General features: G+C 45.2%; 1 protein-coding gene across 7 annotated transcripts; it reads right to left on the bottom strand.

Annotated features, from left to right (window-relative positions):
- Positions 1 to 1,509: 1,509 nt before the first annotated feature.
- LOC129817188 (alpha-2-antiplasmin-like) lies at positions 1,510 to 7,880 on the bottom strand. 7 transcript variants are annotated; one of them, XM_055872228.1, is made up of 9 exons: positions 7,596 to 7,637; positions 7,263 to 7,323; positions 4,554 to 4,625; positions 4,222 to 4,420; positions 3,962 to 4,105; positions 3,614 to 3,802; positions 3,366 to 3,508; positions 2,966 to 3,170; positions 1,510 to 2,385 (listed from the first exon to the last, which is right to left on the bottom strand). In XM_055872228.1, exons 3-9 carry the CDS (start codon positions 4,608 to 4,610, stop codon positions 2,009 to 2,011), a joined length of 1,314 nt encoding a protein of 437 aa, XP_055728203.1. In that variant the 5' UTR covers positions 4,611 to 4,625; positions 7,263 to 7,323; positions 7,596 to 7,637; the 3' UTR covers positions 1,510 to 2,008. The 7 variants fall into 7 exon arrangements, with proteins under 7 accessions (XP_055728203.1, XP_055728166.1, XP_055728184.1 ...); XM_055872191.1 differs by lacking the exon at positions 7,263 to 7,323 and having other exon boundaries at positions 4,554 to 4,643; positions 7,596 to 7,880; XM_055872209.1 differs by lacking the exon at positions 7,263 to 7,323 and having other exon boundaries at positions 7,596 to 7,880.
- Positions 7,881 to 10,153: the final 2,273 nt, after the last annotated feature.

The following is a 10,153-nucleotide window of genomic DNA, read 5'->3' as shown; positions in this document are numbered from 1 at the left end:
AGGCTGCCCTCTACCACACAACCATACACAATCACGGTAAATTACCACAATGTTTGGCTAATGGTACTATAGGTCATCTTGTTTTTTCGGGGCAGTGCACAATTTTTTTTGTTTGGGTACCAAACCACTGCTCTCCTACACGCCCACACATCTATTGACTCCCATACTTTCAGGCCATGAACAATGAATCTCCTGCCATGAGTGTCTATATCCTGCAGGTCCTGAGGTACGGACCACTATGGACACAGCATTCTTCACATCACCTTGCATATGGAGTCTAGACATGTGTCTTTTCTCTATTAGACAGGTTTGCAGTTGATTGAAACAATCTTGAGTGGTTACTGTGATATAGAACTGACTAAAAACAGGGACAATTAAACAAGTTGTTTGGGCTCTGGGAAAGGTTGGTCTTGGCGTGTTTCCCTTGGCGCCCTGCTCATCAGCTTGAATGGAAATTCTGAACCAGTGAAAAGTAGCCTACTGGAAATGGGGCCAGTGGACCAAATTCACCATAACATTGTGCACTTGTTTAAGTCAAAAGCATGGATTATTCACTCTTGATATGGAAATTAAGTTATCCCATAAATTGAAGGCTTCAAAACACTACAAAGCCTGAATAAAAAGCTTTACAGAAAATCCTTATTACTAAGAGGTGTTTAGGTCTACCATGTTCTGTAAAGGTTGTTGCACAGGAGGTTCTGACTGGAGAAAAGAAAAATAACGTTAAGATTTAGTGCCCGAGTCCTTCATACCGTGCAATCGACCTTGATAAAACATCCCATATGATGCGTAAAGGTGACTAACCTTTTAGCGCGATGAGCCACGTCGCCCGCCCGCCCAGCAGCCGTCTCTCGGGTGGAGTGCTGAATATTTCCGGGCGATGCACACAGCTGTGTATAGCAGCCGTGGAGCCAACTTTCCCCCGCCCTGCTCTGACGTAGCAGAGGATATAGCCGGTTGGGTTTGCCAAGAAGTGGGATGGCTGTTTTGAGCCCAAGGCACGTTAATGGTCCCTTCTCTCCACCGCCCTAACATGACACATTTGACGCGCAATCAATTGACCTAAAAAGTAAATTATTTTTTGAATTGCAATAATGTGCTGGAGAAGAGAGTTAATGCTGCAATATGTAACTTTTTGGGCAACCCAACCAAAATCAATTATAGATCTCACTCATTGAATGCAAGTCTAAGCAGTAGAAGCATTTTATGTCTAAGCTATTAGTTCTTGTGTCTTTTGTACACCAGCGCCAAACAGCTGATATATTTTCTAGAACCAAAAATATTGATTTCACTGGTTTAGATGGTACAATGATTATCTGCACTATACTTGCTTGTTTTGTTAAACTGAAATCAAGCGAACTATTAGATTTTTAGCAACCAGGAAATTGCAATTCCTGAATATTTAACTGATAATTTGAGGTATAAGGCCAAGCATAAACCACTTTAAAATAAAATAATCAGTTATTATACCAAAACTCCAGTAACATGATCACATCCACTACTAAGACATTGATTTCATCCCTTTTCTTTAATCAATACCAGAAGTACGAATAATCAGAATGAGAAAGTATGACAAAGCACAAATAGTGTAAGACAGTGCACAACCAAGTGTAAAAAAAAATACAAAATTGAGTGTTCATCCACAGTAGTACGGGACAGGTCCATGGTCTCTCCTAAATCAGGGGGCATACACTTGGGAGGGACTGAGAAGTCAGGTGTCTAGGCATAGGGGCTGGGGTTGATTTTGGTCTGGGAACTGTGCCAATGGATTTGCTATATGTGACCAGCTGGTTAGGTTGTATTGTTCAGGGCAGAAAAGTGAGAGATGGGTTGGGGCAGGCTGGGCATCAAAGTTGGTTTAGGAAGGAACTGTATGAGAGTGGGTGGCACAAGTACTGGATCTTTGCCATGCCATTTGGGTGTTGGAGTTTCCCCTCCACTTCATTCAGGGGGTGCTGATGCACCTCCCTCCCTCAGGGGCACCACAATGCATTCTCACTATGGCTGGTCAAAGTACATTGTTGCTGCTATGGGGGCCGTCGCTCTGTATGTTGTTACTATTAGTGCTGTCACTTTGGGTATTGTTGCCATGGGGATCATCACCGAGAAGACCGTCAATGTGCATTGGGCTGGTGTCAGGGGCAGGGTTAGTGACAGTGCCCAGGAAAAGGGGAGCAAGGGAGGCATGGTCTACCAGGGCGAACAGAAAGGGGGAGTTTACGAAGAAGATGGGAACGGAGCGCATTATGGTAACAGAGGTGGCTGCAGATGCGTCGGCCCCTTCCTCACTGAGCTCCACACCGCAAGCGTGACGCACACTGGACACCTGCAGAGGAACCGCCGAGATACCGGACAGATCAGGACCAGAGAACAGAGATCCCAAACCTGAGAGAGAAGAGAGTTTGATTGAGCATTCTTCCATCCTATACTGTTATTGACTGCTGTAAAACACCTGTCTGTTTCTAGCTCACGGAATAGTTTCAGACCTGAGAAGAAACTCCTGGCCAAAACTATTGACCTTTCTCTGCTAGTCTCTAGAGACTGGATGCCTCCCACAAATTACCAATGTTCCAGATTGCACGTCTGTACTAAGACCAATGTCAGTTTGGCAGAGAGGAAAGAGCAGAGTTGGGCACCGGAAAATACATCAAGCCCCACCGCAAACATTTCGGCAGTTAGCTAGGAACTTGCGGAGAATCAACTGAGTAGTTTGCATGCGCCATGACATTAGCGTTACAAGCTTACAACCACTGACCGGCTGTGGCAAAAATGACCGCATTGTGTGTACACCTCATGTTGAGGGGATTATTCATTTATTTTTTGCCCCGCCTACCCAAACTTGTGATTTGTTGGGAGTGTCATCTGTCTGAATAGCACCCGAATTGGCCAAAAAAATCCAACATGACTCCCAGACCTAGTGCGATGGTCCTAGGTCTGGAATTTCCTAGATCACTTCTGTGCTCACCCATGCTGGACAACGCCTCCTGTAGCTCTTGACGGTACTGCAGGGTGAACTTTGGCAGTTGGACCTGCATGGTGCTCTCCTGAGGTAGACGCCTGTACAGGTCCGAGATGTTCAGCTTTGCCACCAGCGATGACACATTTCCTCTTCCTGGCAACGGCATCACTACTAGGAAGCTGGTGTTTCCCTTAAACAGAAAACGTGCAACCTGCAAACACAGGAGAAAGGGGGGTGGGAGATAGATTTAGAATGGGAGAATGCACAAACCGCACTGTAGATATTAAGAGAAAGGTGGACAAGGACGTTATTTATTATCAACATTTCAGGAGCAAAACTCCAGTAGGATGTCAAAATATAGAGATGATTAAGACAGCAACAGTGCAGAACAGCCAGCCCAGCTTACCTGAGCTCCAAGCTCCCCATCTTCTAACAGGCTAAGTGGGTACTTGGCTGAGCGCATCATGTCCACATGGACAAAGTTCTTGTTGTCCAGGTAGAATTCCCCCTTCTGTGTGAGCTGAGGGTCGAAGCGAGCCTCCCACTCACCTACCAGAGACAACAGGAGAACAAGCCACAGTTGTAATGGGTAGACACTTCTGTATGGTATACAGTTTCCAAACTTTTCTTAAGACAGGGAGTGAAAGGGTGTACCTTTGAAATGCACAGCATTGATAAGCATTAGCACCATGTCGTGCGGAATACTGGGCAGGAAATTGGTCATGTGACCTTTGGTGGCCTCCTCCACCCATTGGTTGACCTCCTCCACTGAGATCAGGGGGGCAGGCTCTGATCTGTACCTACGCAGGGATTCTGCAATAAAGGACTGGTACACCTCAAACTCTGAGAGAGAGGTGAACACAACATATACCAAGTGTCAAAAAAATGGTAAGACCTTAACAGCAGTTACAATGGATGTGCTTTATATTTAGGTTAGTAGATTGCCATTTTCTGGCACAGAGCTGCAGCGCGGACATCTACTCATCCTGGAAGCACACACACCTGGGCGCAGGTACATGCGTGTGGCCACCTGTAGGGAAGTGTTGGTGAGGTGTTGGAGCAGGCTGCCCAGGGTGTGATGGTAGCAGGGTACGGTGTGGGCATGTAGAGAACTGAGCAGCAACTTCTGGGTCTCGTTGTGAGCTCCTGATAGGGGCAACAACCATGTTGAGCACATTAAGTCTTGGAGATAAAAGCTAACAAACACACACATACAATCTCAAGTACTCTTAACATTATACATGAACTCTCACATGCCTCACCCAATGAGAGCTGTGCCAGTGCGAGGGCCACACTTAAGGGTGATATGATGACGTTGGGCTGCTCCGGCCCTGCCTGCAGGCAGTCCAGTAGCTGCCGGCCCAGTCTCTCAATAGTACCTCCTACAGACCGCCAGGCCTCCTGTCTGAACACCTGCTCTCCACAGAAGTGGTCCTCAGGAGCTACCATACAAGTTTCATCCTGAGAGAGCAAGAGAGGGTCTAGACTCTATAGGTTAGACTATAAAGACCAGGGTAGGGTTAGGGTGCTAAAAGGTTAGATATTTAAGAAAGGTTGATGTGTTTCAGGGTAGGGTTATGGTTTGCCCTCTTACAGTTAGTCCCTGCCGACAGAGGCAGAGCAGCAAGAACACAGCCAGATACAGCACCATATCCCAACAGATAGCCTGCAAAACAGAACAAACCTGTACAATAACGTAAGGTTACAGGTTCAAGGCCCATTTAGGGGAAAGTCTGAGGCAAACCTAAACTTTTGATTTTATTTTTTTTATGTTTGCTTGTATAGAAATAGATAAGTACACATACTAAACAGCATGGATACCAAAAGGTTTTGGGCCTTAGTTCCTTTCTAAAGTGCAACAGTGCTTTCACATGACTAGATTTACCAAGTTAAGATACAGTGACCAAAAACAGTGACAACCAATACTTCCCTTAAGGGAGGACACAATCAACACTGCTTGGACCCAAAACCAACAAAGCCTCTCCCAACACAAATCAACTGGAAACAACTTTTCAGAACAATGGCCAAACCCCAAACATTTCTTCCCAGACAGCATGAGCATGTTCACAAATATGGTTACTCACAGAATTCCCACTTGACTTCACACCACCTTCACAAACAATGGCTGTTCCCGTACGAAGCTCTAACATGAAAATGACTCTACGGTGCTTTTATACATTTACATGTTCAACACCAATTATAGTCCCCTTAGAAACATGGACCGAAACGATGGTTCCTACCCTGTCACAGTAACTTTGATATTTAAGATTCAATAACAGTGATTATCAATGCATAGCAATTATTGAACCACTCACTTTTACAGAGCAATAACAAAGTACCTATTGCTGCTGGACATGGGACCACTGATTGGCTGAGAGGAAAAGAGAGACAATCAAAATCAGGACTGCTTGGCTAGTGGTCAGTGTGGCGCAGCATAAGCCTGGTTCTACAGTGCAGAGATGGGTGGTGTTTTGCTCTGGGACCGCAAGTGTTTGTCAGAGGGCCAAAGGTTTCTGTTTTACTTCTGAAGTCCACAAACAGCAAACAGTGGTCTCACTACTGCAACGGTATCTCTACGGATGCATGGTAGTACTAGTGTTTATATACACTGCTCAAAAAAATAAAGGGAACACTTAAACAACACAATGTAACTCCAAGTCAATCACACTTCTGTGAAATCAAACTGTCCACTTAGGAAGCAACACGGTGCTCTCACTCTAGTGGTAGCATGAGACGGAGTCTACAACCCACCAAAGTGGCTCAGGTAGTGCAGTTCATCCAGGGTGGCACATCAATGCGAACTGTGGCAAAAAGGTTTGCTGTGTCTGTCAGCGTAGTGTCCAGAGCATGCAGGCGCTACCAGGAGACAGGCCAGTACATCAGGAGACGTGGAGGAGGCCGTAGGAGGGCAACAACCCAGCAGCAGGACCGCTACCTCCGCCTTTGTGCAAGGAGGTGCACTGCCAGCGCCCTGCAAAATGACCTCCAGCAGGCCACAAATGTGCATGTGTCTGCTCAAACGGTCAGAAACAGACTCCATGAGGGTGGTATGAGGGCCCGACGTCCACAGGTGGGGGTTGTGCTTACAGCCCAACACCGTGCAGGACGTTTGGCATTTGCCAGAGAACACCAAGATTGGCAAATTCGCCACTGGCGCCCTGTGCTCTTCACAGATGAAAGCAGGTTCACACTGAGCACATGAGCACATGTGACAGACGTGACAGAGTCTGGAGACGCCGTGGAGAACGTTCTGCTGCCTGCAACATCCTCCAGCATGACCGGGTTGGCGATGGGTCAGTCATGGTGTGGGGTGGCATTTCTTTGTGGAGCCGCACAGCCCTCCATGTGCTCGCCAGAGGTAGCCTGACTGCCATTAGGTACCGAGATGAGATCCTCAGACCCCTTGTGAGACCATATGCTGACACATGCACATTTGTGGCCTGCTGGAGGTCATTTTGCAGGGCGCTGGCAATGCACCTCCTTGCACTAAGGCGGAGGTAGCGGTCCTGCTGCTGGGTTGTTGCCCTCCTACGGCCTCCTCCACGTCTCCTGATGTACTGGCCTGTCTCCTGGTAGCGCCTGCATGCTCTGGACACTACGCTGACAGACACAGCAAACCTTTTTGCCACAGTTCGCATTGATGTGCCATTCTGGATGAACTGCACTACCTGAGCCACTTGGGTGGGTTGTAGACTCCGTCTCATGCTACCGCTAGAGTGAGAGCACCGCCAGCATTCAAAAGTGACCAAAACATCAGCCAGGAAGCATAGGAACTGAGAAGTGGTCTGTGGTCCCCACCTGCAGAATCACTCCTGTTTTGGGGGGTGTCTTGCTAATTGCCTATAATCTCCACCTTTTGTCTATTCCATTTGCACAACAGCATGTGAAATTTCTTGTCAATCAGTGTTGCTTCCTAAGTGGACAGTTTGATTTCACAGAAGTGTGATTGACTTGGAGTTACATTGTGTTGTTTAAGTGTTCCCTTTATTTTTTTGAGCAGTGTATATATATATATATATATATGTATATATATATATATATATGACTCTGCATAGAATCATTAGCATTCATAGACGTAGTGGAAATAGTGGTAGTGGGGATATTTATTGAGTGGTGATTTTAGTGTACATTTACAACGGGCTCTGTAGTCTTATTTACAAAAAAACTGTTTGTGCTATTATTATATCACTAGTAAACTAATAGCTACAGCCGTACATTTAAATCATGGTCCAAATAGCTTTAAATAAAAAGCACTTTCTATAGTAGAATAATATGGTTTCATGCACTGTGCCAAAAAACCTACCAACTCCCCAACACCACAATCCCTTCCAAGCCTCTATCAAAGTGATTCGAGATGGTAAAAACTTACCCAGCCGATGTTTGGTCAGGGGATAGGTAATATAGGAAAATAGGATTAGGATATAGACAGACAGACAGACAGACAGACAGACAGACAGACAGACAGACAGACAGGCACGGTGAGTGCTCCCTTAGCTGGATCCTGTAGTGCACAGTACTCTACATTGTCAGCCATCCCATTGGCCAGTTAATGTTCAAACCTGCATTAATTCAGCAGAGCGACTACCCTACCAGAAAATGTAAATAGTAACATTTGTGACCCACAGGTCAAACCTACCTTTATAAGAGCTTTGGCTCCACAACCCAGACAGAGAGCACTGAGCAGCATCATTCCTTTCCTCTCTTATTCCTTCTCTCTTTCCTTCCTTCCCTCATTTCACAGACATATCACTGATCTGAAACATTTAGCAGGTGTAATTCATGTAAAAGTTCCCAGTAGCACAATATTTTTCACCTTTCTGCTCTCATCAGATCAGTGGTATCCCTGAGGGAGGAGGACAGATGCATTTTGAAATGTCCAAATAAGATCCTCTGTCTCTAGCGAGCCCTTCAGGTAAAATAGAGTAAACACAGAGGGTGTAGTTTGGTGAGGGGGTGGGGGATATTGTTTTTCTTGCACAGACCGCCCCATTCCAGCCCTATGACCACACAAGACCTTGGCACAACCGTTAACACCCCACAATGCACCTGTGAATCAGGCCATCACCTGCTCAGCCCCCTTGGGGTGGTTTGGGGTGACTGTCTGTTTACTGCCTTCCATTAGGGTAGCATAAAGGACACCAACTCACAGCCTCCACATGTTAACTCACAAGCCAATTGATTGTGTTATGTATACAGGCAGGACTCTGTCAGCAAAACTGATTGACCTTTACCTGCTACAAATAGCTGACTGCAGAGAACAAGTAGCCTTCTGCACATGGAAATCCTGGCCCTGAAATGCGGGAAAGGAGGTTTTCACTGATTGGATTACAATGACAATGAAGTAGATGATTGGCCAAATTGTATGAAGGATGACCTGCAAGGGGTTCTCCATGTTCAAATAAAATTGAAGAAAATTATCTCTGTTTCAACTCTAATTTCTCAGACCATCTTGGCTATTTCAAGTGACATATCGTGATAAAGACTGAGTGTATGTACAAAAATGGCCATAAGGTGGCAGTGTAGGATCTGAAGTCAAATAATATGTGTGTGTGTGTGTGTGTGTGTGTGTGTGTGTGTGTGTGTGTGTGTGTGTGTGTGTGTGTGTGTGTGTGTGTGTGTGTGTGTGTGTGTGTGTGTTTTTGTGTTTTTGTTTAACTATCCTTGTGGGGACAAGAAGTCCTCACAAGGATAGTAAAACAAGAAAAGTTGTGCTGGTCCCCACGAGGAAAAATTCAATTTTAGACTTAGGTTTACATTTAGGGTTACAGTTAGGGTTAGGGTTAGAATTAAGGTTATGGTTACGGTTATGAGTTAGGGTTAGGTATTGTTTTGCAGTTAGGGTAAGGTGTTTGGAGTTAAGGTTAGACTAAGTGTTAAGGTTAGGGTTATTTTTATTTGGTCCCCACAAGGATAGCAATTCTAACTGTGTGTGTGTGTGTGCGTGCGTGTGTGCATGCGTGTGTGTCAAACCTGGGTTCAAATACTATTTCAAATATCTCAATTACTTTCACATATAGTACCAGTCAAAAGTTTGGACAAACCTACTCATTCAAGGGTTTTTCTTTATTTTGACTATTTTCTACATTGTAGAATAATAGTGAAGACATCAAAACTATGAAATAACATATGGAATCATGTAGTAACCAAAAAAGTGTTTAACAAATCAAAATGTATTTTCTATTTGAGATTCTTCAAAGTAGCCACCCTTTGCCTTGATGACAGCTTTGCACACTCTTGGCATTCTCTCAACCGGCTTCATGAGGAATGCTTTTCCAACTGTCTTGAAGGAGTTCCCACAAATGCTGAGCACTTGTTGGCTACTCTTCCTTCACTCTGCGGTCCAACTCATCCCAAACCATCTCAATTGGGTTGAGGTCGGGTCATCGTGGAGGCCAGGTCATCTGATGCAGCACTCCATCACTCTCCTTCTTGGTCAAGTAGCCCTTACACTGCCTGGAGGTGTGTTGGGTCATTGTCCTGTTGAAAAACAAATGATAGTCCCACTGAGAGCAAACCAGATGGGGTGGCGTATCATTGCAAAATGCTGTGGTAGCCATGCTGGTTAAGTGTGTCTTGAATTCTAAATAAATCACAGACACTGTCACCCCCACACCATCACACCTCCTCCTTCATGCTTTACATGCGTCGATCATCCGTTCACCTACTCTGCATCTCACAAAGACACGGCGGTTGGAACCAAAAATTTCACATTTCCACCGGTCTAATGTCCATTGCTCATGTTTCTTGGCCAAAGCACGTCTCCAATTCTTAGTAGTGGTTTCTTTGCAGCAATTTGACCATGAAGGCCTGATTCACACAGTATCCTCTGAGCAGTTGATGTTGAGATGTGTCTGTTACTTGAACTCTGTGAAGCATTCCTTTCCTGTGGCGGTCCTCATGAGAGCCAGTTCCATCATAGTGCTTGATGGTTTTTGCGACTGCACTTGAAGAAACGTTCAAAGTTCTTGACATTTTCCGCATTGACTGACCTTCATGTCTTAAATAAACGATGTACTGTCATTTCTCTTTGCTTATTTGAGCTGTTCTTGCCATAGTATGGACTTAGCCTTTTACCAAATAGGGCTATCTTCTGTATACCACCCCTAACTTGTCACAACACAACTGATTGGCTCAAACGCATTAAGAAGGAAAGAAATTCCACAAATTAACTTTTAACAAGGCACACCTGTTAAT

The sequence above is a fragment of the Salvelinus fontinalis genome, chromosome 2 (assembly GCF_029448725.1).
Source record: "Salvelinus fontinalis isolate EN_2023a chromosome 2, ASM2944872v1, whole genome shotgun sequence".
NCBI classification, from domain to species: Eukaryota; Metazoa; Chordata; class Actinopteri; order Salmoniformes; family Salmonidae; genus Salvelinus; species Salvelinus fontinalis.
The sequence above is the reverse complement of the archived record's forward strand: the minus strand, read 5'-3'. Positions and strand labels throughout refer to the sequence as shown.

Excerpts from the sequence above, each read along its gene's own strand:
- LOC129817188 (XM_055872183.1), bottom strand. The coding sequence starts at position 5,109 with ATGTTAGAGCTTCGTACGGGAACAGCCATTGTTTGTGAAGGTGGTGTG. Across the intron at positions 4,421-4,553 it reads TCTGTCGGCAGGGACTAACT|GATGAAACTTGTATGGTAGC; the intron begins GTAAGAGGGCAA and ends TTGCTCTCTCAG. Across the intron at positions 3,171-3,365 it reads ATGGGGAGCTTGGAGCTCAG|GTTGCACGTTTTCTGTTTAA; the intron begins GTAAGCTGGGCT and ends CTGTGTTTGCAG.